This window comes from Micropterus dolomieu, linkage group LG13 (assembly GCF_021292245.1).
Source record: "Micropterus dolomieu isolate WLL.071019.BEF.003 ecotype Adirondacks linkage group LG13, ASM2129224v1, whole genome shotgun sequence".
NCBI classification, from domain to species: domain Eukaryota; kingdom Metazoa; phylum Chordata; class Actinopteri; order Centrarchiformes; family Centrarchidae; genus Micropterus; species Micropterus dolomieu.
The window spans coordinates 5,814,938-5,842,394 of NC_060162.1; the positions used below are offsets into that span (position 1 = coordinate 5,814,938).

The following is a 27,457-nucleotide window of genomic DNA, read 5'->3' on the forward strand; positions in this document are numbered from 1 at the left end:
CGTGTAAATAGATAAATAAATATAAATATAGCAGCACATTTAATAAAAAACGATGCAAAACAATGTGCTTGACAAGAGATACTGGTAAAAAGGCAGATGCAAAAAGTAGGAAAACATGTATGCATGCATTTATTTAAAATGTTAACTGAATGTTTATTGTGCTTTTGCCACAAAGCAGCCCGCCCACTGAATTTTGAACCAATGACATGCACGCCTCCACATCTCGTCTGCCTATCAACCCGCGTTCAGCCCCCTGCATGACGTAACACCCAGTCTGAAAGTGCAATGGCGATATTGGACAATAACAGCCGTCGCTTTTGTGGGACCACATCTATATTATGTGGCTAACGTTAAAAAAAACACCTCCAGTCGGCTGCAAAACCACGTATAATATCGGCAAACTGCGCGAGGACGACCTGCGACCAGGAAAGGTGATTTCACAGCCTCTGCACGCGATGACAGTTTAGACTAAAACGCTGGTGAGTCCAAACTCTAGTGATTGCTTCAGCATTTGCAAAAGCGTTTCCAGTAAATGGTCTCTTGCAGCCAGGAAGCTTCAGATTTCAAAGGGGCGTGGCGGCGTGCTGGGTACCACTTCTGACTAAAGGATGCTGATAGCTTAGCAACAGCGACAAGGAAGGGAAAGGAAGCAGAGGAGAGACAATGGATGTGCGATTTGTCAGCATCGTTACTGGGTAGGCTGAGCTGAGAGTGTGTTGTTTGACTTGAAAAAAATAGCGAGGCAGCCGGCGATCATCAGTTGTGCCAAGTCAACCACAAGGAGCCATGAATGCAGACTCGAAATGTAAACAAAGGGTGTGGGCCTTTCAGCTGGCCTGTGGTGCTCTGTGAGTGAGAGGAACCATTACTGCTGTTGGTTAAAGGAGGATAAGATTTTTCTTACACACATAACACAATCATGACTGATGGCTGACAGTGTGTTTAAAGGCTGGCCAGCTAAGCAGGAAACATTTATCACTGCTTTTCTTAACTGTTGCATTAAAATGAAGTAATTTCTACTTCTTGACACATTTGCTTCCATCCCAAGGTGCGACGTGTGAACAGACACCATGGCCACACAGGAACCGTCCCCTCCTTCGTCCATGGAGAGCAATAAACCCGGATTCCCCAAGAAGATCCTGGGCAACAAGCTGGAGGACAAGCACCTGTGCAACTGCTGTCACAACATACTCAGACGACCGTTTCAAGCCCAGTGTGGCCATCGCTTCTGTTCCTACTGCTTCAACAGGACAGTTAGGTGAGGAATGACATGGCCAATAGTCTACCAGGTGTATTTTGCGGGGGAATTTGTAGTGGTGGAAGAAGTATTCAGATCTTTTACTTAAGTAAAAGTTGCAATACCACACAGTCTCAGTACTGTGTTGCAAGCACACACCCTTCATTCAAAAATGAAAAGTGAAAGTGTGAGCATCAAAATATACTTACAAAACCTAAGTAAAAGTACTCATGATGCAGAATGGCCCATTTCAGAATAATACAGCATATGTTATAATATTGGATTATAATTAATGATGCATTTGTGTTTAAGCATCACTTTAATGTTGCAGCAAGGAGTGGTGAAGCTTATTTCAACCAATGTATATACTGCTCAGTAGCTTAATCTATAATAATACATGATCATTTATTTGTGGACTATATTTTGTATAAATAATCTGAGTATGTAAAGTAGCTAAAGCTATCGAACAGATGGAGTGGAGTGCAATATTTACCTCATACATGTTGTGAAGTACAATAAAATGGAAATACTTTAGTTTTGAGTAAATGTACTTACTTTCCACTGCTGGGTGTCTGATGTTTGGATTTGCAGTATATTAGCATATACTCTGCTATTGTATTGCAGTAATGGACCCCAGAAATGCAGTGCCTGCATTAAAGAGGATATTTTTGAGGAGCCTACATCAATTTTGAAACAAGGATGTGTGAGTATAAATGCATTTTCATCCAGTAAAGCCTCACTTGGACGCACTCAGAATTGAGGCTTATTTTCTCCATAAATCGTTTGGTCTATAAATTGTTTGAAAATAGTGAGAAATGCCCGTCACAGTTTCCCAAAGCCCAAGCTGATGTCATTAAATGTCCTGTTTTGTCTGACCAACATTAATAAACGCAAATATTAAGTTTACTATCACGAAAATTTCATATCACGATTATAGTGACCTAATTTATCAGTATTATCACGGTATTGTAAAATGTGCCAAATTTTATATTGAAAACTACAAATACAATTGCTATTTTGTTTGCATAAAAAATAAAATAACAGCAAATACCTTTTTTAAACATATGAATGAAGTGTGCATTATCAAGATTTTATATTTTATATTATATAGGTAATACAATGACCCCGAATAAGTCTTTAGAAGACAGTGATAGTAACTGCAATGAGCCCAAAAACTGACTTAAATACAGAGGAGTCTGTAGCGTTTCTAGATATGCTGGTTGGTTGACTAAACAATGTAACGTGTTATGATGTGCAGTGGACGATCTGCCGACACACCACGCACTCAGCAGCAGAACAACGTGTAGTGTTTTTACAAGAGCAGCAACACTAAGAGCTTCAGTTTACACGCTGTTAGCAAGTAATGAATTACATTTATATAGCGCTTTATCATTGAAACTCAAAGCGCTTGAAGTGAAGTGGGGGGAACTCACCTCAACCACCACCAATGTGTAGCACAACCCGTACTTGCTAGAAGTGCCATCAGATTTTTAATGACCACAGTGAGTCAGGACCTTGGTTTAACGTCTCATCCGAAGGACTGCAGCTCCTACAGCACAGTGTTTCCGTCACTGCACTGGGATGTTTTTATTAGGACCAGAGGGAAGTCTGCCCCCTACTGGCCCGCCAACACCTCTTCCAGCAGCAACTTAGTTTTCCCAGGAGGTCTCCCATCCAGGTACTGGCCAAGCCCAAACCTGCTTGGCTTCGGTCAATCAGCAGTAGCAGGGTTTATATTTTGTCAGTGGACATAAAGTTGTTACTGTGTTACAGATTAATAAATCACCACTCTGAAACTCTTGCTCCAGTCCATGTTGCCAAGCTGGTCGGCAACATGTAGCCTACAGCTGAATCGAAGCTGTTTACTGGCTTCTTGCTGACTTTCCCTTCTCTGCTTCTGATTGGCCAGTAGTCCTTGACTAGGAACTGCGTATGTGCAACTCCCGACAAAGATCATTTAGAAACAAGATGTATCACTCCAAAGCTAAAACAAAGCCTTCAACACGGGGTGAAAAGAGCAGCTGCAGCAATGTGCAGTATGAAAAAAAAATATGGTGTTTATTGAAAATGAAATCATGTAAACCTGTTCTGGTAAAACCCCTAAATAGGATTTTGAACCTGAAAATGAGCATAATACCACCTCTTTAAATCTTGCCATAATATGTGACGCATTTCTCTGTTTCGATGCTGTTGTTGCTCAGTCATGCTTCTTTCAGATAAGAAAAATCTCTAAAATTAGATCTGATTTACAAAAGGTTATAATGCTTTTATTTTTTCTCGCCTGGTACGCTGTTATGCACTTTATGGTGGTATCAGTCAGAGCTCCCTTCACTGACTCCAACTGGTGCAGAACGCTGCTGGCCGAATTTTAACAGGCACAAAGAGATATGAACACATGACTCCTGTGTTAGCCAACTTTCACTGGCTGCTCATTTGATCCTGTATCAATGCAACCAGTTTCAGTTTCATTTTGATCAGTTTTAACCAGTCTGGTTGAAGATTGGCTGTTTCTATATGTATTAGTTCCAGGTGTTTGTCACTCAAGCGTGTCTGTCCCACTGGTGATGGCAACTTTTTCAGCAGTAAAACTGTAACTTATAAAGAACATCAGATGTATGAATTATGCTAAAATTTCTTTAACCTTCACTTCATCTATAACACGTATTACCATTGTCATACAAAGGCTTTTGGTCTGGCACAGCCACGTAAGTAAGTACCAATGCAACAATGTAAAAAAATACTCCACTATGAGTAAAGTCATTCATTCAAAATCCTTCTTGAAATCTGAGACGATTAATGGGAGAGGAAAGAAGAAAAAACAAAATTCTTTGGTTTGATTTCTTACCATTAGCATTATTCTCTCTACAAACATGCAAACTGGGCAAGACAAGTTTTTCATTCCTGGTAATAATGGATGAGAAAGAACTCCATCCCGCTCCAATCCCACATTTTCGGATCACTGACCTACAGCCATAGTTCTGGCTTTGAGGGATTGTACAGACGAGAAGCGATAAAGCTGCCTCATGCTTTATTTGTGAGCAGACATGCAGGAAAATGTTGCTGTTCATGATTCTTGCTCTTCTCTATGCACTCCTAAAAACAAATATGTGGTTATTCACCCTGACAAGGAAAATAAAACAAATCTATACATGTGACAGCAAATCCTTTTGTTCTCTTTTCTTTTTTTTTTTCAGGCTTTTCCTGACAACGCAGTTCGAAGGGAAGTTGAACACCTTTCAGCTGTTTGTATCAATGAAAGTTGCACTTGGAAAGGCACTATTAAAGACTATGAGGTGAGGTAACCTTTGACCTATTTTCGTGATTTCTTTTTTTTTGCTTTACATATTTGTTTGATAGGTATGTAATGTTTTGTTTTTATTGTTTTTAGATGGACCAAAAATGTGCTGTTTTTCTGATGTCTATGATCTAATCATTCTATATTTTGCTAGCTTAGCTTGCCTTGCTGTGTTTGTATATAGACGATGAAGGCCCTCAGCACAGCACAGCTGCACTGTTTAGACTGCCAGAACAACTTAAGCTCTACTTTTTACAGATGAACCACGAGGGGAAGTGTGAGTTCATGATCATCCCCTGCCCCTCCTGTAAAGAACGAATTCGCTTCAACGAACAGGAGCGCCATAATGAGCGAGAGTGCCCGGAGAGAACACTCAACTGCAAGTACTGCAAGGAGCCATTCCACTTCAAAAATATCAAGGTTAGACATGATTTATTTAGACTTGCTAAGACGCTAAGGCTGGTTGTGCCTGGTGCAGCACATCAAAGCAGCTCTTTGTGTGTCTTTAAAAGAAACATTGTTTTATTTCAGGCACATGATGAGATCTGTCCCAAGTACCCAATGATCTGTGAAGGCTGTGCTAAGAAGAAAATACCCAGAGAAAAGGTAAATCTGTAAACAACATGCAGACAAGAAGGTCACAGTCCCATGTAGCTACTTATCCTCAGTTTGTGCCTGAAGTCACAGAGCTGAGCATTTATTCCTCCAGGAAAACATACACGTGGAAATCTTTGACAAACTCAGAAGGATGTTGAACAACGCATACCGCTGTTCTGAATGTATTTTCAGTCTCCTCAAAGACTCTTTTAACCAATTGGATGAAGAAAATATTAACTGGTTAGAAATGACTATAAAGGTGGTATTTTTGTATGCAAACATAAAGTAACAACAAGTAACCTCAATAAAACTAAATTTTGGGCTGCCATCATTGTTTGGGTTAGAAAAAAGACCAAGCTTGGAAAACGGGGTGAAGAATCTTTTTGTATCATGCAACAGAATATTTTTGCATTCAAATGTTTAGAAGTGTTTTCTTCTTAACCCCTTCTGAGTTCTTCAAAGATCACCAAGTATATATATTTTACTTAGTTCTGGGAGCTCGAATGTAATGACAAGCGAAGCACGAACTGCAGCTAATAGCTCCTATGCTAAGTTTGCTGATAATGCTTAATGTTTTTTGTTTTTTTTAGTATGTGGACCATATTAAGTTCTGCAGCAAATTCAGAACTCCGTGTCGATTTCATGTCGTGGGATGTGATATGTCTGTAAGTAGCCTAATTGTCTTTTCAATAGTAATTTTTATATATTTACACACATTCAGATTAGGGGGCTGTATAAAAATTATTAAAGGGAGAGGAGATCAGAGAAGAGGGGGTTATATATCTTTTCTTTTTTGCTAAAGGTAGAATTGTCTGAAGTATTTCAGGTGAGCTGGAGAGGCTCCTTTTCTCATCCCAGATTCATTCTTCCCTTGAAAAAACAGATCAAATAGTTACAATTCATAATAAATTTCGTTTTGATATATCTTGCAGCTATATCTATGGTAGCTGTCTGGAAGAAACATCTCTAACACACCCACCCATGCGACAGGGTGGGGATACTGCAGTGTTCAAGTCATCAGAAGCTACCGTCTGTGCTAGTTTCACTCTTCTGTGGCTGAAGTAACTGTTTTCTTAGCAACTCTTTATTCAAAAATAATGTGGCTGGAATATTCTCTATTTTTTATTGTTATATTATTTTGAGATACGTATTGTATCTTTTCTGAGACAAGAGTAGGGTCCAAAGAAATGATTAATGATGCTGGGGAGAGTCAAGCTTTTTTATGAAATAAAATATAACATTTAAACCACACAATACATTGCGTACAGTTCCTAATACAGGTGATCACACTGTTTGCACTGTTTCTATTTAATTGTCCTCCCTTTTTGTAGGTGGAGAAAGAAAAGATTCATGACCATGAGCGTGCCTTTGCCTACGAGCACCTCAATCTGTTGCTGCACTACATTATGGGCATGAAAGTGAGCATGGAGGGCCTGCAGCCCCAGGGACTGGAACTAGCCGGACACAAACTGGTGGAACTCCAACAGTCCCTCAGGGAGCTCGAGGCCAGAGTCTCCCAGCTTAGCACCTCCTCCTCTGGGCCTCCCGTGCAGGGAGCCGCCGCTGCCTCCTCCTCATCCTCCAGCTCCGGCCCCTCTGGCCCACCCGCTTCAGCTCCTCTCCCTCTACCGCCCACTCTGGCTCCCACTCTGTCTGTGTCTACCTCCTTCACACCTCTGCCCAGCTCGGTGGGTGCAGCGCTGGAGCTCCAGCTCCACAGCGAGAAGACCAAGGTGGTGGAGCTGGGTCGCAGGTGTACGGAACTTGAAGTTAAAGCCGGCACGTTTGAAAATGTGGTGTGTGTCCTGAACAGAGAGGTGGAGAGGTTTGCCACCACCATGGAAGCCAGCAACCGTCAGCACAAACTAGACCAGGATAAGATTGAGGCTCTGAGTAATAAGGTAGGACTGGGATGAAACTGAACCAAAAATGCACCTGATATCTGCAATTTGCTTAAAAAAAATCACACCCCTTCTTCTCTCAGTCATATCTGAATACACATACTTGATATACATATTTTTATATTCAATGTGACTTACATTATTATCATAGATATCTCTGATGTCTTCATCCATCCATCACGAAAAATCTTTCATTAACCTACCTAGAAAGCATAGAAATGCTCCTTATAACTCCAGAACTTGCCTGAGAATCATCACGTTTATTAGTTTTCTTTGGTATCAAAGTAATCCAGTGATGTACATCCATGAGTATACTGCAAACAACAACTGCTAAAAGGTAATCCTGCATACTTTTGTTGATGCCAATTTGCCACAAACTTTGTAAACAATATAAAAAACATGCTATAAACAAACAGGGAACAAGTTCCACCATTCACCAAAGCATTATGGGAAGGGTAGTTCCAAACTTGAACATCACCCAAATATAAGTAAAACAAAGCTATACCTAGCAAGCAATACAAAAAAAGGGGTAAGTATTTGTCACTTTAACAACACTTCAGATTTAATGATGAATTTGTGATCTTGTTAAAACACAGCGTGCGTCTATTTTCCAGGTGCGACAGCTGGAGAGGACAGTGGGGCTGAAGGACCTTACAGTTGCTGAGATGGAGGGTCGACTGAGGGAAATGTCTGCCACTACCTTTGATGGTGTCTTTGTCTGGAGGATCTCCGATTTCGCCAAAAAGAGACAGGACGCCATCGCAGGTCGAGCTCCTGCCATGTTTTCACCAGGTAACATTGTCCATTATTACAAATAAGAAGTCTTTATAGGGCTAAAAAATACGGTTGACCTCAACAGCAACGTGACGCTCAATCAATTAATAAGCAGCCGGGTTCAAAAAGTGCAGCAATACATTGTAATTTTTCCTACACTTCACAGTACACACTCTAAAAAAACAAAATTTTCTTCTGCAATGATTGTGATGCGTCACGCTTTAGGAACTGTTAGCAAGTACATTTGGATTGACTCAGGTATAACACATATCGACTCACAAACTCGAGACCTGAGGCCATACAGGGGGACTCTACCCGACCCGATTAGATTGAGAATTCTTGAACCCGGCCTGTCTTGGGTCATCATGGGTCAGGTCCTGGTTACTACAAACCAAGTTAACCTCTTTAGACCTCTATTACAGAAGGCTTATTATCTGCAAATGACTAAAGATGAATTTCCCTTCCATTTCCTTTCAGCCTTCTATACCAGTAAGTACGGCTATAAGATGTGTCTGCGGATCTATCTGAATGGAGATGGGACAGGGCGTGGCAGCCACTTGTCCTTGTTCTTTGTGGTGATGAGGGGACTGAGTGACGCTCTGCTCAAATGGCCTTTCAACCAGAAGGTAAATGACCTACAGACAAACAGGGGTATTTACCAAGCGTTTGTTAAACTGTTTTGCTAAACAAACTATGCTAAACAGTTAAATTGTGTTTGTTCTGTCATTTACTAATGAATCGCTTAGGTTATGTGTTTGTAAAATAGAAGAAAAATGCTGAAAATTGTGTGTTTGGTCTCGTGCATGATGTACACTGCTCAAAAAAATAAAGGGAACACTAAAATAACACATCCTAGATCTGAATTAATGAAATAATCTCATTAAATACTCCTTTCTTTACATAGTTGAATGTACTGACAACAAAATCACATAAAAATTATCAATGGAAATCAAATTTATCAACCCATGGAGGTCTGGATTTGGAGTCCCACTCAAATTCAAAGTGGAAAACCACACTACAGGCTGATCCAACTTCGATGTAATGTCCTTAAAACAAGTCAAAATGAGGCTCAGTAGTGTGTGTGGCCTCCACGTGCCTGTATGACCTCCCTACAACGCCTGGGCATGCTCCTGATGAGGTGGCGGATGGTCTCCTGAGGGACCTGGACTAAAGCATCCGCCAACTCATAGACAGTCTGTGGTGCAACGTGGCGTTTTTGGATGGAGCGAGACATGATGTCCCAGTTGTTTTCAATTGGATTCAGGTCTGGGGAACGGGCGGGCCAGTCCATAGCATCAATGCCTTCCTCTTGCAGGAACTGCTGACACACTCCAGCCACATGAGGTCTAGCATTGTCTTGCATTAGGAGGAACCCAGGGCCAACCACACCAGCATATGGTCTCACAAGGGGTCTGAGGATCTCATCTCGGTACCTAATGGCAGTCAGGCTACCTCTGGCGAGCACATGGAGGTCTGTGCCGCCCCCCAAAGAAATGCCACCCCGCACCATTACTGACCCGCCGCCAAACCGATCATGCTGGAGGATGTTGCAGGCAGCAGAACGTTCTCTACGGCGTCTCCAGACTCTGTCACGTCTGTCACATGTGCTCAGTGTGAACCTGCTTTCATCTGTGAAGAGCACAGGGCGCCAGTGGCGAATTTGCCAATGTCGGTGTTCTCTGGCAAATGCCAAACGTCCTGCACGGTGTTGGGCTGTAAGCACAACCCCCACCTGTGGACGTCGGGCCCTCATACCACCCTCATGGAGTCTGTTTCTGACCGTTTGAGCAGACACATGCACATTTATGGCGTGCTGGAGGTCATTTTGCAGGGCTGTGGCAGTGCTCCTCCTGCTCCTCCTTGGACACTACACTGAGAGACACAGCAAACCTGTGCCATCCTGGATGAGCTGCACTACCTGAGCCACTTGTGTGGGTTGTAGACTCTGTCTCATGCTACCACTAGAGTGAAAGCACCGCCAGCATTCAAAAGTGACCAAAACATCAGCCAGGAAGCATAGGAACTGAGAAGTACTGTACTTATTGGGGGTGTCTTGCTAATTGCCTATAATCTCCACCTGTTGTCTATTCCATTTGCACAACGGCATGTGAAATTGATTGTCAATCAGTGTTGCTTCCTAAGTGGACAGTTTGATTTCACAGGAGTGTGATTGACTTGAAGTTACATTGTGTTGTTTAAGTGTTCCCTTTATTTGTTTGAGCAGTGTATTTTAAGGTGGCAAATAAACAATGAATTTTAAAGTTACTTTATAAAGCTCTCTGGTCATGATATAAAAGTGCAGCAATGCTGTTATTTTTCATGATTTTAATTGCTCAGTGCAGTAGTAAAGTTGGCCTTTATATTATTTTTTTATCCAAGAGAATAAACATTTTTCTAAAAACCTCTCACATTTATTTTTTGTGTCACTAAATCACTGATCTTGCTGTTGAGCTGACAACACTGAGCTATTTAATATTTCCTTACATATATCATTCCTCTTGTGGGATGAATACAGGCCTGCAGCTCCAAAAGCATCTTCTCTTCAATCAATATTCCAAGTTCAGCAGCAGAAAACACTTTCTTTTGCGCTCCATTTATTTCCAGGCATGTAAATACAGTCCGGTTTTAGATCTTAAGTGGCTTGTAAATGGTAGAGACTCAAGATTTTGCATTCCAACACTAATTTGCGACAGACTTAGCGGGTGTTGAAACACTGTAAAAGAGGGGCCTGCACGGGTGGTGGCGATTTGTTTAAGGTGTCAGGGAGAGATGAAATACAATCCAGGAAGTCCAGTTGGAATAATAGATACCAAAACACAGCGCAACTGTTTACAGTACTGAATTTTACAACTCTGGACTATTTTGTCTTTGTCATGACCCACTGAAACACGCCGTTCACATTACAAAGTAATCTACCAGGAATGTGCACTTGGATTCATTTGATAAATCAGGTTCAACCTCTTTGCCAGACGACCCTGCAACGCGGACTCGGGAAATAACCCCAAAGTTTTCAATAGGAGACACGCGATGTTCAGAGCATGTAAACATAATCTCTCTAATCTGTTTTATTTCCAGGTTACTCTGATGCTGCTGGACCAGAGCAACAGGGAGCATATAATCGACGCTTTTCGACCTGATGTCACTTCCTCTTCCTTCCAGAGACCAGTGAGCGAGATGAACATCGCCAGCGGCTGTCCGCTCTTCTGCCCACTCTCCAAGCTTGATACCAAGAACTCTTACATCCGCGACGACACCATCTTCATCAAGGCAATTGTGGACCTCACTGGCCTCTAAATGGCTCCGCAGGGTGGTACAGTTTGGCAACCAGCCCGCTCTCTGACCATTGCGGCTTCACTTTGGCTCAGTTGTGGTCCCTTCAGGGCTCTGTTCAGGCATCTTATTGTCCCCTGCAGCTTTAGGGAGACAGACATGCTTGCAACTGTATGCTGCATGTGGCTGCAGTTTGCTCCATCCAGGAGGCGCCGGCATCGTCATATCTGGTGGTCTGTATGCCGTTCATTGCTGTACATTTTTGGGTGCAAAACTTTGTTTATCTGTCGACATCATAACACCACGCCCATGGTGATAAAATGTCTCTTCAGTTGTTGCACATACGTTTTCAGTTAAAGAACACAGAAGCAAGCACCAGTGCGGCGTGGTCAGTGCAGTGCTGAGGAGAAGCAGAGATGTCAAAGCCAACAGTTGGGGTGGAGTGAAAAGTGTGAACAGCATCTTGTTTTTAATCTCCTACGTTTAAAGACTTGGGATGTTACAGAACATGCAGACTGTGTTAGAGCAGGATTGTAGATTACAGATAGTTGATGTGATCGTTCTGATGTCAGTGTAGAAAGCTGGCAGTAGGTTTATAATAGAGTTAGAGCATGGCTTGACGCAGTTTTTGCTTTTTCTTGCAGATTGTGGATATTGTGAGCTTCTCAATTCCAGTGTCGAGTGAATTTGCATAGACAAACGTGGAGTTATGTTATGAATAAGATTACAGGCATTTCTTTTGCCTTTTTTTTGCGCAAAGTGCATGCCGCTGGCGTTTCAAGTATAAAATTGCTCCTTCTTTCGACAAAGCTTCATGAAGGTTCTTCGTTTGTTGTTACACTTGTTAGTGAATTAGCCATCCGTGATGGTGGACATTGCCTGCATGTCTTTGGAACCAGGCTGTTTACATGTAAAGTTGGTGTTGCGTATTTGTTCCTGTTAGGGGGTCGGTGGTTCTGATTGGTGGTTTGGTACATCTGTGGAAGATACAGTGGAGTTACCATGGAGTCAGGGCAGCTTGCCAGTCAAGCCTGAGGCATAAAACTTACATGTGTTTTTGTCTCTGACAAACATACATAGCTGGAGTTTTCCCCAGGATATGCTCACTAGCTCACATCTCAACACATAGTACTGTGCCCCACCACAGATTGAGGTTAACACAGATTCCACGAAATGAAGGAATTGTCTGTTCCTTGTTTTCTGTCCATTCAGTATACCCTGCATATGTGTTTCTGCTGCTCTTAAGATAGACTACTGATGTGAATCTTAGATATATGTTGGTGCAAATATACATGTGTGTGGAGGTTGAGAGGCTGAAATATAAGAGATTGTTATACTTAGTTGTAGGTCATGGGTCATTGTTGACATTATTTATTACAGATTGATGTTCAGTGCAGCCAGAGGGAACTCCTCAAACTTTAGCTTTTTGATATGCTCTTACTGATTTCCAATACGGCACCACAAATCTACATTATATCTGTTTAAAGCTGACATGTAATTTTTCTATGTGTCCACCAGAGATTGCTGTTCCACTTACTTAGCATGCATGCTGAGGTTTTTAAGGTTCACGCTGGCCTGTTTGAAAACCAGTCTCGACCTGTATTGAAACCTCTCTGTGCATGGGAGGCTTCAATTCATATTTCACTATGGAGTTTCACAATGGTTTACTCTGTGAGCCACATGTGGAAGCATTTATTTGTATTTGTTTGGAGGAAAATACGTAATCATAGAATAGTTATTATGTTATATCTGGCGCTGCGTCTGTTCAACAGAGGCACCTGCCTATATTCATAGCAATTTATAAATATGTATCTTTCATATCATAATGTTGAAATAATCTATATATCAATGTTAATATACACAAGATGTTATAATAAACATAGTATTACTGAATACCTTATTAATTCTATATCTATATACCAACTTTTTGTTTGTCAAGATGGTTTGAACAGGCCAGGACAACCCCTTTGTGCAGTAAGGACTTATGATTCCTTCTAGAGTGCAATATATGATTAGTCTGTTAGATTTTGATGACATCTTGGCTTTAAGCGTTTACAGAAGTCATACTCGACTTATATGTTTACATTACCCATTACGACGCTGAAGAACTGCAACCAATTTTGAACTTTCCAAGGAAAAATTGTGCTTTTCCTTGTCATTAAGCATAAACTACTTGTTATCACTCTGGATCTCTGTCAGTGGCTATTCATGAAGCTAACTGGCTAAGTGCGCTGACGATTTATAGAAAGATGATTTAAATAGTTGAGGGATTCATGCTATATACAGTAAGTGGGTTTTTATTCTTAACTTTTCAATGAAGACTGAGCATGTAATAAGTATAAGATTACATGAACTTTTTAAACCATGAGTGTTCCTGTAATGTGCCAAAATCAAATATTACCTCCGCATACTAACAATGTTGTATTGCAAGTTGTATTTTTTATTTTCTATGCTAAAATATGGTGCCAAATATGTTTATAATTAAGGTTTTGCTGAGTGTGTGAGAGCGTGCGTGCCATTTTAATACGATGCATTGGTCACTACTTCTCTAATCAGAGGAGATAATTAACCCCATTAAACGATCAAATAATAGACCCTCCCAAGGTTTTTTGAATGTAAGCTTTAATTCAGTTGTTTTACTGAAAAAGAAAGCAGTTCTTTAATGTGATGCAGTTGAGTTGAACCAACTTTATTTGTGCACTTTGTATTGGTTGTTTGTCCAAACAGGGTATTTTGTTGAGTGATTTATGTAACTTGAAATCAGAGCCATATATATTCTGATGTTGATAATTGATGTATTATGCTACAAAAGGACATGCAGTGTGTAATAAAGTTTGCTGGCCTCAGCTTGTTGTTGTTAACTCTTAAGTACTCGGATCCTTTACGTAAGGAAAAGTAGCAGTATAACATCCTGCGTTCAAAAAATCCTACTTAAGTGAAAGAACAGAAGTATTATAAGCAAAAAGTAATATTACTCATTATGCAGAGAAATGGCACCCTAATAAGATTATTATTACTGATACATTAATTTGTAAGCAGCATTTTGCTGTTGTACATATGCAATTAGCTAGTTATTGCTTCCCAACCTAAGGGTCAGAAGATAAATCTGAGGGGTTGTGAGATGATTAACAAAGGTTGGAAAGAAGGGGAAATACTTCTGCTACAGACATTTTTCTCTAATCTTTGCTGTTTTTGTGAAATATTGGATAATGAAAAACTTAAATTTAAACAAAATCTTCTGTGTAAAGTACAAAAAAATTGTACTAAAGTACAGTACTTGAGTAAATGTATTAAGTAGCTTCCCACAACTGACACTATAGATCACTTACTGAATGGCGAAAGCTCTTGCTCTTAATTATACAGTATATTATAATAAAAATCGGGAAAACTGGTAGCGTTGTATTTTCATGGACAGTGTAATTTAGAGGATATCTGCATTTTCAGACAATTCAACTATAGATCTTCCATTACTGGAAGTGCCGATTCAAGTGGACATGTGGCACAGTGTGACCATCAAAACAACGCTGTGGATTGTACACAGCCAAGTGCTGTCTGGGTGCTAATTAGAAAATAAGTATTAATTTTTCTTCAACAAAGACAGAGCTTCAGTGCTGCTTCGGGGACTGTTGTATTATACATGAACAGAACTTTTTTGGGTGAAACACAGAGTGCAGAGGAAGTAAGCTGACAAAATGGTAGTTACCTTTACAGGATGTGGTTGGGTGAGGAGATGAGGACAGTAATTCAGAATATATATTTCTCATGACCCCTTTCCTTTGACAGTGTTAGGGGAAACAACTTGTTTTTTGCAACCTTGTGCATTCCAAAGCTCTTTTACATCTATACATAATCATTCATAACATTTAACATAATTCAACACAATACAATGTGCTTTACAATGAAAAAAAATATTACAATAGAAAAATCACAACACCGTGGCTTATAGAAAAATATTGTACATCTATCTATCTATCATCACATTAATACAACATTATTAATATTTCAATTATTTAATATATAATATGAACACCGAACACTCACAGGGGCCATTTTTCTGCATAATAAGTAGGCTAGAATTAGATTGTTAATTTTACAAAAGGAAAATGTACTAATGTAAAGTACTTCCTCCACCATTGGAAATATATACAAACATAGGTTTAGAAAATATTACAGCAATATCAGTAAAAGTAATAGTAAAACTGAATTTTAAGCAAAAATGATGCTGTTTATTTATAAGTATACTATTACAGCGCTCCCTGAAATTAATGACAATTAAAACCTGTAAAATATTCTAGACAACTGGAACATAAATCAAACCACCCCCTCCCAATGGCGCGATTAATTTAGGCTTTGAGCCCAACCTGTCGCTGGATTTCAAACTCACCTGAATAGTGTGTACCTGCCGCTACTTTTCATGTATTATTTAATTAGAAACCCAACTAGCTGCCAACAGTTTAAAATCCCCGAAGGAGGAAAGCTGTGAAGACGAAATAGCCGCCACAGTGTTGGCGTTTGTGTGACATTTAACGTTAGTCGGCCATTAGCATACTTAGCTCCACTAGCATAGTTAGCTCTATTAGCATAGTTAGCTCCATTAGCATAGTTAGCGCTATTAGCATAGTTAGCTCCACTAGCATAATGAGCTCTATTAGCATAGTTAGCGCTATTAGCATAGTTAGCTCCATTAGCATAGTTAGCGCTATTAGCATAGTTAGCTCCACTAGCATAATGAGCTCTATTAGCATAGTTAGCGCTATTAGCATAGTTAAGTAAGTGATTAGCCTAGTTAAGGTAGCTACAGCCGCAAACGTGGATTAATTTTCCTGCCCCTGGTGTGGCTTGGATCGACTCCTCAAGTGTTTATTCTTTGCTGAGATGGGGACCACCGCTTGACTTCACCAAGCTAAGTATTTTGTGCTTGTGCTAACATCATGCTAACATGGATGTTGTGAGCATAGACTGTATATAAAAAGGTTGTGAGTGGATTTTTTTTTAGCGCTTGTTATGCTAGCATCACATCACAGGCTAATTGTGCTAGCATGAGGCTGCTGCTCAGTGGTGGAATTTAACTAAATAACTTACATTTACTCAAGTAACTTTACTGTACTTAAAATTTCAGGGACTTGCATAATTTCTTTTCATGTCACTTTCTACTTCTTTCCGAGGGAAATTTGTTTTTTTTACTTACTAACTAATAGTAACGTACTATTAGTTACTTTACAAATTAACAGTTTTGCATAAAAAGCACATGAACAGCTTATAAAATATGATGTTAATTGGGAGCTGTTTCGATAGTGTTTTTAGTCTTTTGGTTTATTTTTAATAATTTTGGGGGTTGGAGTGTCGGTTGGACAAAACAGGTAAGTTAGTTATTGTGAAGGTGACACTTTGGGCTCTGGGTAATTCAGACTGTTATTGGGGAATATATTTTTCTAATGACTCCTTTCTTTGACAGTGAAAGGGGGGAAAAAAACTTCCCTTTTTTGCAACCTGTTGTAGAAAATAAAAAGCAAGAGTAATCCATAATGAAAATAATCATTAGTTGCAAAAAAATCCTGCTTTTACATAATAATCTAATGATATACTATATATAATTGTCACATGGGACATTTTCAACTACTTTAAATACATTTTCATAATTCCACTTACATTTTTTTACTGAACATTTTCAATGCAGGACTTTTACTTGTAACAGAGTATTTTTGCAGTGTGTATTAGTCAGAATCAGAAGGAGCTTTATTGCCAAGTAGTGTTTTACACATACGAGGAATTTTCTGTGGTGATAAGGTGCTACATGCAGACAGTCAACATAAATAAATGTGGAAATATATAAATATGGAATTGAAGAACAACGTTGCAGATATATACATGTGCATTATTCTGGGTCTGTGCCGTGCAGAAGTAATGTAACGGAAGAGAATATTGTGTACATGTAAATATATAAACTGACAACATAAAAATATTCAACAACAAAGATCAACAACAAATATGTACGACGTGCCAAGTCTGAGCCCGACACGAGATGAAGCGGTATTTACATGTGCAGAAACATTTGTATTGTTTGCAAAGGGGGAGTGTCAGTGAGGGACCCGGGCCTCGTTAATGAGGCTAGTTGCAGATGGGAAGAAACTGTTTTTGTGGCGAGAGGTTTTGGTCCTGATGGACCGCAGCCTCCTGCCAGAGGGGAGAGTCTGAAACAGTTTGTGTCCGGGGTGGGAGGCATCAGCTGCAATCTTTCCTGCTGGCCTCAGAGTCCTCGAGGAGTACAGGTCCAGAAGAGAAGGAAGATTGCAGCCAATCACCTTCTCTGCAGAGCGAATGATGCGCTGCAGCCTGCGCTTGTCCCTGGCAGTGGCAGCAGCGCACCAGATGGTGATGGAGGAGGTGAGGATGGACTCAATGATGGCGATGTAGAAGTGCACCATCATTGTCTTTGGCAGGCTGAACTTCTTCCGCTGCTGCAGGAAGTACATCCTCTGCTGGGCCTTCTTAGTGAGGGAGGTGATGTTCAGCTCCCACTTGAGGTCCTGGGAGATGACGGCGCCCAGGAAGCGGAAGGAGTCCACAGTGGTGACTGAGGAGTCACACAGGATGATGGGGGAGGGTGAGGCTGTGCTCTTTCTGAAATCATCTCCATGGTCTTCAGAGCGTTGAGCTCCAGACTGTTCTGGCTGCACCAGGTCACCAGATGGTTGATCTCCCACCTGTAGGCGCCTGTAGTACTTTTTCCTTTAAGTAAGGGTCAGAATACTTCTTCTTCCACCACTGCTGCTGGTTGGTTGCTGTTAATTAGATAAATATAAATAATAATTTATAAATATTAGATCTGCGTGTGCATTATGTTTTAGCTGACTGCTGGTTTCTGTTAAAATGTGTGCTGTGTTTGTTTTGAATTAATTCTTTAATTAATTAACTTCTGGTATTGAGTGACCTTATTTTGGCTGTGAATTGCTTTTCCTGTTATGAGAGCTTTATGGACTGAAAAGGTATTTACAGTTTACAGTTACATTTGTCTGGGGAAAGACTAAATATCACCTTAATTCAACAGCACCACAAATAATAATCCAAAATGACTACAAAGCATAATGAGCACCCTCCTTTAAAAATTTGTTGTCTTGGAGGACACAGACAAGTGCTTTATTTTAGTTGTAAATATAGAGGACTTGTTGCGCTGAAGTGAATGATGTTTGTGGAGTGGGCATGGCATAAACGGTCTTCTTTCTATCAATAAGTACTGCTGAGTGGAATAGTATGAGGTTTTTTTTTTCTGAGGTGTCAGTTTAAAGTAAAAGTTATGTGTAATGTATTGTTAAATAATTAAAGCTAACAAGATGAGAGGCTGCTGTATGATCCTCTGTTGCTAAATGAATCTCCACAGAGATGTTCCAGGGTTTTCCTCTCTGTTGGAGGAAGTTGGCTCAGTCAGTTGCTGCGCAGCCCATTGTAAATAAATCACTTAGACTTACTCTGCTTTTTGGAGCACCTGGACCATAAATACATTACTTGTATTTGGCTTAGTAGGTAAAGTTGGACACCTGCACTGATAGTAGACACACAGGGATCTTGCACCTGTGGAGCAGGAACTAGTAAAAATAGCGCAGACAGGAAAATGCTTCTTCAGCACTCATGTGAACCTGTGATATAAGTTGTCTTTAGTGCGTCTCAGGGGGTGACTGCTGACAGGAAAGCGGATAGAAAATTCATGAGCTTTTGACTCAAGTATCCCAGTTGTTGTTGTGTTTGTTATTCTCCAGCTTTCCTCTGTCAGGTGAAACTAAAAATGGGCAGTAAGAGTACTGTATGTGTACTCCAGTAATACACAAAAAAATGTTTGGACATGACAGACAAGCCTCAAGTTGATGTCACAAGGGCTTCTTTAAAAATCACCTTTTTAAAAATATGTCTTTTTTTTTTTTTTTAGAGGTTGAGTGTGGAAGGATTTAGTGGTCTCTAGCGGTGAGGTTGCAGATTGCAACTAACTGAATACTCCTACGAACATAGACACACACACATACGGTTGGAAAATTGTGTGGCTTCCTCAGATCCTAATTTCCTGCAGCTGTTCACCTGTAACTCCCTCATAGAGACGATGTGACTAGGGCTGGGCAATTAAACAATAATGATAATTATTGCAATATAATTTTCCTCAATAAAAAGATAATAAATGTTCAATATATCGTCAATAAATATTTGATTTAATTCATTTGAATCACAAACAAATTGGCACCAAATTCTTCTATTACAATATTTATTTTGTTGAAAAAAGAGGCCTGAAAAAAAATTAACTAATCATATTTGTTGAACATGATAATAGTTTTGAATGTTCTAACTCAGATTTGTGAAGTGATCCACTGTTTGGCATCAAGTGTTTGTCACATTCTGACCATAAAGATAAGTTTAACCAAATAATTAACCATCTGGTTTCTTCAATTTTCATTCAGGAGCAAAAATCAGCTTTTAAACTTGAAAGAATTATTTGACATATATCATGATAATTATCAATATGTTTTTATGGTGATAACATTTTTGACCATATCGCCAAATGGGAAACCAAATGGGGAAAAACCAAGTCATCTTTTTTTTTGTTTTTCTGTTTTAAGGAGCATATCAAATCAACTATGGTGAATATGATTGTAGAAGTGAGCATGATAGGCCTATTATAGCCACATATGAGAAAAGAAATATGAGAATATGGGCTACTTGTTTTGAAAGATCGCATCAAGCTGGAGGAGTCACTCAAGCACTCAAAATTCTCCTATTTCTAGATTAAGTACGTCAGCATCAAGGAAGCGTTTTGTATTGGGCTGATCTGAAGCAGCTGGTTACCTGAGCGATCTAAGACTTCTCGAGGCTACGGCCGGGGTGCGAACTACGGGGAGCCAGGGGTAGGTTTACTCCTCTAAGTAAAACATGAGCTCCTCTGAAAACATGATTTGTAATTTTTTGGGGGGTCTCTAAAATATCGACAATATGCTACTTTTGCCATTCATTTCTATTTTTCTGTAGCCTATCATCATGGATCATGCGTAAATCAGTAGTGGGATTTATCCAGCCAGAGGGATCACCGACCGTCTGCAGCGCACCAGGTCACTCCCGTGACCTCCTCTCTCTGGCCCTGTATGCTTCAGCGCCCAGTTGTGTTGCCAGTGGAACCGGCGCACTTTACTGTCAGTGGTCGTTTCCCCTGGCTGGATGAAGTCCGACGCTCCTTCACATCACCGTGCAACTTTCTAAATTCTTTCATCTCAGAAAATAAAGGTCAGGTTGAAACAGTGTAGCCAAGAGAGGCTGAACAAAAATTATCATTATTATTATCTTTTAATCTGTTTATGATTAGTTACTATACAGCTCGCCGAATTAACTAATAACAGTTCATGTTTGCTGTGTACCATTGGATGTACTGACAACTATCACTGCATTAATTTGATACGGAAGAAATCTTAAAAACCGGAGGATTCTCAGGAAAGCTAGTGAGTTACAAACTGAATGTTGAGCCAATATTATATAGCTGCAGCCTCCGGTACTGCAGCAATATAATATTGTCCTGTTTTCTAACTAAAAACCCACTAATGTTGATGTTCAAGCTCATCTTAATTACATTTAATCAGGCACCGCCATCGCCCAAGTGTATCTGCTGCAGGTTTATCAAGTGTAACTCACAAAGCCACACAAATCGGACTCAAAATCAATATTTTTCTGTTTTGGTTTTAAAACAGAAAAACAAAAAACGATGTCTGTTTTTCCGTTTTGGTTTTGAAACGAGGGAAAAAACAAAAAACGACTTGGTTTTTTGGTTTTTCTGATTTTGTTTTGCAACGAAATAATCAAATAACGAACCATACATGGATTTGTCTAGATCCAGTGTTTGTTTTGTCTGATCTTGGCTGCTGAAACATGGTGGTTCAACATGCCAGACTGTGTAATTGAACATGCTCACTCTGTAGATATAAAGGGCTCCTTCTAAGGTAATGAAAACACACGGGTTGTTATTTTGAGGTGATTATACACTAATGTAAACATACTTATGAATATTAATTTCCATTTCTGTCAAAAGATCCCCCAAATCTTACACACTTGACACTTCTTTTAAATTTCAGAGTAACTGAATGAGTTAAAGGCACCCCGTGGAGTTTTTTTTTTTGTAAACAAGCAAAGTTCCTGTTTACATTCAGTGTATATTTTTGAGCTCCATATGTGTTGCATCCAAGAGGTCCCACATAAAATTTCTAATAGTTTTATAGTAGGGCACAATTTTAGCAGTGCATTAATGTATAATCGGGTCTTATGTGGTGCTGCATTTTTGTATCGCCTGCTTGAATCACTATTTTCTGTGTATTTTCTGTCTTAACTAATTAATTTAATAATAGTCTGTAGGAGCTACACGAGTACAACGTGAATGACTTGTTTTTGGGTTCATGGCCTGGTCGCTGTTCACAGTGGTAGTTTAGCATCTGGATTTTTATTCTGATTTATGAGGGGGAGTGAGTGAAAACTTGTTTAATAACAATACTTAGCATGTAAATGGTGTAGTGCAGAAGCGACCTTTCATTGACAGACAGCACGGACAGTTGCTTTTCGGTTAAAGAAAGCAGCTGTTTGATGATCTTTAGACTCAGAAGCAGTGCAGTTGGTGTGAAATTATTTGAAAAGGACTATTTCTACAGGTTGTTGTTGGCATCTGAGTTTAAAAAATGAATTGTTCTACAAAATGTGTTAATAGTTGTTTTCCAGGCTGAAAATGAGGCTGAGGTGGTCCCACCCTGATCACATGCACGTGTACCGTGCCTTCAGCTGGCTTTCTAATAGCTGGAATTATATGATCGAAGAAAATTACAATTATCACGTTAAAGCATATTTTATAAAACAAAAAATAAAGGTTCCCTGTTCAACCTTAAAGGGATCATGTGTAGTTTTCTGTGGCCTTTAGCGGTGAGGTTTTAGATTGCAACCACTACCTTTCCTGACGTTGAACGAATCCATGCTCTTCGTGTGAAAATGCTGCATTGACCGCATTTAGCAGCATTATACGTTGTTGTTATGTTGCATTATTGAAAAAAATACAGGCAAAGAAGCTGTGTACCTGAGTAATACTGTATAGAATCGTTCAAGATAAAATTTTAGTTTCTGTATAATATTTTTAAAGCTCTCAATCACGATGCCGGCTCAACGTCGTGATGTCGGTCAGCCATCGCCGATGGCCCAACTCTAGTATAAAGTATCATGAAGTGGAAATACTTAAGTGAAGTACAGATACCTTAGGTAAATGTACTTGTATTGCAGTTATTTTTCTCCACCACTGATAAAAAAGCAACTCCAATTTTTTTAACCCCAAACTTAAAACAAAAGTAAAGTAACTAGAATCAACATAGGTCAAAGGTCTACTTTTTGCGTGCAAGTTGACTCGAGGTGAACCGACTCAGAACGGTTGAGATGGACATCAGCAGGCTCTGGTTTGGATTTGGCATGAATGATACAAACTGAGAATGCCAAAGCAGTAATGATACGTACATAAGCCAGACACTGAGAATGATGACGGTGTTTTCAAAAGCCTGAGCTCCTCATTGCTTTTGGATTGCTCTCTTTAAGTCAGACGTTAAGCACTGAAACCAGCGGCGTCCCTCAGACTAAACATCCACACACACAGGTATTTATTTAATTTTGTGCATAGATAAATGGGGCTCGTCACTGACTTGAATTGGCCTTGTTTGATTCACATTGTCAGTTTCTTAAGTTTTTAATGAAGTAATCCAGAATTCTCTGTGATTTCCATTGTCAATTAGTCACTTATTTCTTTAGAGTTATCAGTCTGTCGTTTAGTGTATATGTGGATCTCAAGTTCTCAAAACCCAATGTGACATCTTTAGATTCCTTGTTTTCTCTGACCAACAGTCTAAAACACAAAGAGATTCAGTTTTTAAGAGCACATTTTCACATTTTATGGGGCTGGAACCAGAGAAAATTTGGTATTTTTGCAAACTCAAAATGGTAATCTATACATTTCTTTTAGGCCAACCAATTGTTCAGCATAACTGGCTCATTCACAGCCATACAAAATCTGATCTTCTGATATGTCATTGAATTGTAAAACATTGCCAAATGGTACTAATGATTTAATGGTTGATTCTAATATTACAATATAAGTTAATCATGAATTAATCAAACACTGCTCAACACAGACATCAAAACTGACTAACTTCAAAGCTAAAATTTATTAAACAGGGGGTCCTACTAGTTCCTAGGAACTACAATCATTAGACTTGGGGAAAGTAATTTGGATGGTTATGATTCTCTCCACAGTGATATACATTTATTGCACAGCATGTTTTGGGCATCACCCCCTAAGCCTTAACAGCAGGAAAACCCTGTTAACATGACCTCAGAATCATCATAGATACGATTGTTCATGTTTGCCTTTTGTGTCTTCATTTTACAGCTTTAGACATTTATCTGTAGACGTTAATATAAAAAAATAGGCAACATGAGAAACCACCTCCCTTCTGAGGTGCAATTTATTTGCACATTAAAATCCAAAAAGAAACGCCTCTTCAGTAGCTTCTAAGGATTAGTTTGCATTATTAATTTGTTTTACTAACCTCGGCTCCTCCAGTCACCTCCATCTTTTCTTTTCCTAACAACCACTTTCTCAGACTCATCTGAAAATAATTAAGGATGTAGGCCTACCAGTCTGTACAGAACAAAGCTGAAGGCTACACCAGTTTATTTTGTACCTGATGTTGTCAACATTGGACAAGCAGGTAGTAATAAATTACAGCTACCAGTTACTTTCTATGTTTGAGCTAATGTTAATTTAAAGCAGCCAAAAGACGCAGCCTACTGTATAAGCTTTCCTGCTCAGCTGCGCGGTCTGAAGGGGAGTGGAGATGTTAGCTAGTGCTAACCGGATTGACTTTTCCAGCAGTTGGGAAAACAACAGACTTTTCTTGGTGTTGAGAAGCTGACACACTGTAACCGATACAGTAAATTTACTGTCAGAATATTTTCCTCCGCTCGCGTTCTGTGTCACTTTCTACCGCTCGGACAAACACTCGCTACCCAGCTCCCGATTCAGAGTTACGTTGCTGTTATAACAGCACCTGTCACTTAGATGTCCTTTGAAGAATAAGGAGAGGAAGCGAGCCAAGCGATAAGAGTTATCTTGCTCGCATAGCGCACCGCAATATCATCCTGTGTGATTACAAAACCGCAAAAATGGTGCAATTTAGTTAAACAAAAGAAGTGCTCTGTGTGTGTCTCTGTGTGCACTGCAGTCAGCTTATAATCCATTATTATTTATTTAATGTTATAATATTATACTACTCATTTTTACTAGTTCTTCCGCTGTTTACAGTGTGACAAAGTCAGTAGTTTTGGACTCGTGGCAAGATTCAAATCTTGCAGCCCTAACCAAGACCCTCTGAGGAAGAACTTTTTATCGGTCAGTCGAGACACAGGAATATCATGCACAATATGACGTTTAAAGTCATGTCTAATAATTCCTACTTTTCATGCAGCTGATGAAATGTTAAGGTCTGAATTTATGGGTGAAATTTAAACTGCTTTTTATAGATTTTATTTAATTTGATGGCACACCAATTTTTTTTGTATTGCAACAGATCATTTTCACAATGTGTGTCATGAAAAGAGCTGGTCAAGCAGCACTGTGGGATTTTAATGCCATGTGGCTCCGAGCGCAGTTGTCATTTCTTGTGTCTTTGGTGGCCAGAGTTAGTTTATTTTATGTGGAAGCACTCTGACGTTTCCTTTCGTGATTAAAAAGCAGCCGAGATTTGAGTCTGCACGTGTTTGCCTCTTTTCCTGTACTTTTTTCCACCCTCTATGCCTTCCCAGTGATTCAGGTCAGACAGGAAGTGTTGCAGGAGTTATCCTACTCTCAGTCACACAGTTGCAACAGCTGATGTCTGATGTCACCACATTCACAGACTTAAACCAGACGAGAAACTGGAACACACAGCTCATTTCCCAGATATGTGGCTGTTTGACAGATTGTGGCCAGAGAGTGCTGGTGAAGTTAATGAAGTGCATTCATTTATATTGAGGTGGTCTGCAGGAAGGAGCGCTGCTGGTATTTTTTTTTTAATGTGAGGAACGTGGGTGTGTTGGGTGTCGAAAGTGACTTACCAGAGATAGTCCTGCAATATTTTTAGTAGAGGTGTAACGGTACCTGGGTTTTGGGGTCACGCTTACCAGATGCGATCCATATACAGCACCCGCTGCCGTAATTCAGTCGTTAAAAACCGCCAGGTCCCTGCCAGCGCTCGACTGCGGTAATGTTTACATTTACCTTGTGGGGAATCCCTCACCCAACACAACTTAGGCTTGTCTAGTCGCTGATTAGTGCATCCAAATCACAACCACCATCTGGCATTTTGGCAACACAAAAGTAACAGACTCAAAATAACAGTGTACCACTTGCTTCCTGGTTGTCGGGCAGCGGAAAATAAAGTTTTTTTATTGGCCCTCCAAGGGAGCGTTCCTCTTTGAACGTGACGTCATGTGAAAACTATGAATACCTGTCTAGTCTAACATCACCATGTTAGTGGGCTGATGTGAGCACTTAGCTGCGCCTAAGTACAGCCTCACAGAGCAGCTAGCATGGCTACTGTAGACTCTTAGTCATGCTTTCTCAAACTACTAGAGGCAAAAAAAAAAGAGTCCATTCCTCTTGACGGTATTTTGGATCCTCCTGTAATCCAAACATTTACTTGTACTGTCGTGGCTGATTGATGCTGCCCTTGTCCCCCTGAGTTGATGACGTATTCTCATAATAGCGATCGTGATGACATGCCTGGACACAAATGTTTGTTGGCGGTTAGCCAAAGGGGATTAGAAGGTAACACCTGCAGTTCCTCTGTTTATTTAATCTTCATACTTTTGAAAGTCACATCGGCTTTAAAGCACAGGACACTCTGTAGTTGCCAGGAAGCGGTGCAGTCAACTGAAAACAGCCTGAGATGATTGTGTAGCCGACTGGTCATTAATGTGACGAGAAATCCAGCAACTTAAGTAGCAGTCAACAGATTCTCAACCAAGTCAAATAGTATGTTGGAGTTCAAGGTAGAAGATATCCTGTCCTGGATGCTGTTTTACTGCTTGAGTTTCAGCCAAATGAGCTGTGGCTGGAGTCTTGTAGCAAGATTATTAAAAAGCCTTGGCTGTTGTGCTGTTTGTGTGTATCTAAAAATCAATTAATATTCATGAGAATTGTGACATGTAAACTACACTGTTCCATAGCACTATAGTATATTGTGAATCAGTAATCATAAACCGCAATACTGGTCCTCCTAAAGCTTCATTTTTGTAGCCTAAGGCGAAAGCTACGCATGTAGCCATGCATTTATGCTTGTGCGTGGGTGTTTTCAAATTTTGATAGGGAAACGAGTCATTTCGTGTGGGTTGTAATGCTCAAATACATTGATCCACTATGTTACAGCCGCTAGTAAGATTTACTTCAAAGCAAAGGAGCACTTCCTGTGGGCTTGGAGGAAATGCAAGGCTACCCAGCCAACTAATCACAGTTCTCGTGATCTCTGCGTTGCCGCCAAAGGGGTAAGCCAGAGATCGGACAGAGAAGCCGACCAAAGCCTGCATGGAGGGATCCATGTAGGCCCAAAAATTACGTCAAAACCCTCTGACACCCTGTCGCACATGAGAGATGTAAACGTATTGCTTATAAACTCTCGGCAATCTAAAAGAACTCCAGGAAATAGAAAATATTAAATGGAAGTCAGTTTGGAATATCAACAAGCAATATTGTGTCACCAACAAAATTAGAGAAGTCTCATTTAAAATTATACATTTGATTTATCCCGTGAACCAGGTGATCTCAAGGTTCATGAAAGATGATGTGGAAAAGTGTGTGTTTTGCAGTGGTTAAGCTGAAACCGTCTGTCATTTATTTTATGAATGTGTTTGTACCAAATTATTTTAGGTAGACTTGGAATATCTCTTGAAGACATTGACAGGTTCAACTACTATTTTGCAGAAAAGAGACATATTTTTTTATGACATGAAGGTTTTATATGCACAAGTGCAAATGGTCGAAGAAGAAACCACAATTACCTCTTTTTAAGATTTTAAGAAATTAAACATTACATTAATACTTTATTTTGGTTTAAAGAATGAAAAAGCAGTCAAAACAGTTAAAATATGTAAAGATTTTAATATTTTTCTGTAATGCCTTTGTTGTTTGTCCCATGATACCCCTTTGTTCTTTAGTTAAAGTTACGTCATGTTATATTTTGTTATGTTATTTTTGTCTTGCTTATAAAAGAGATGAAATAAAGATTCAAAGATTGAAAAAAAAAAAGCAATCTAAAAAAACTATTTGGCCATCAGTGACGCTGCGTTGGTGTTTGGCAGGTG

At 39.7% G+C, this 27,457-nt stretch overlaps 2 protein-coding genes across 3 annotated transcripts in view; both read left to right on the forward strand.

The window, feature by feature from the left end:
* Positions 1-295: 295 nt before the first annotated feature.
* Positions 296-13,920, forward strand: LOC123982058 (TNF receptor-associated factor 2-like). Of its 2 annotated transcripts, none has more exons than XM_046067408.1 (11): positions 296-479; positions 1,049-1,258; positions 1,862-1,940; positions 4,432-4,530; positions 4,791-4,952; positions 5,064-5,138; positions 5,720-5,794; positions 6,461-7,030; positions 7,645-7,822; positions 8,282-8,430; positions 10,880-13,920. In XM_046067408.1, the coding sequence occupies exons 2-11, from the start codon at positions 1,071-1,073 to the stop codon at positions 11,096-11,098; spliced, it is 1,794 nt and encodes a 597-aa protein (XP_045923364.1). In that variant the 5' UTR covers positions 296-479; positions 1,049-1,070; the 3' UTR covers positions 11,099-13,920. The 2 variants fall into 2 exon arrangements, with proteins under 2 accessions (XP_045923364.1, XP_045923365.1); XM_046067409.1 differs by having other exon boundaries at positions 296-431.
* A 1,505-nt stretch (positions 13,921-15,425) lies between these two features.
* tnca (tenascin Ca) overlaps positions 15,426-27,457 on the forward strand; it is a 69,862-nt gene continuing 57,830 nt past the window's right edge. Inside the window, exon 1 of the mRNA XM_046066531.1 lies at positions 15,426-15,981. The gene's annotated coding sequence lies outside the window, so the exon portion shown is untranslated. The remainder of the gene's footprint in view (positions 15,982-27,457) is intronic.

Coding starts and splice junctions, on each gene's coding strand:
- LOC123982058 (XM_046067408.1), top strand. CDS start 1,071: ATGGCCACACAGGAACCGTCCCCTCCTTCGTCCATGGAGAGCAATAAA. Junction 4,953..5,063: donor TCCACTTCAAAAATATCAAG/GTTAGACATGAT, acceptor GTTTTATTTCAG/GCACATGATGAGATCTGTCC. Junction 5,795..6,460: donor TCGTGGGATGTGATATGTCT/GTAAGTAGCCTA, acceptor CCCTTTTTGTAG/GTGGAGAAAGAAAAGATTCA.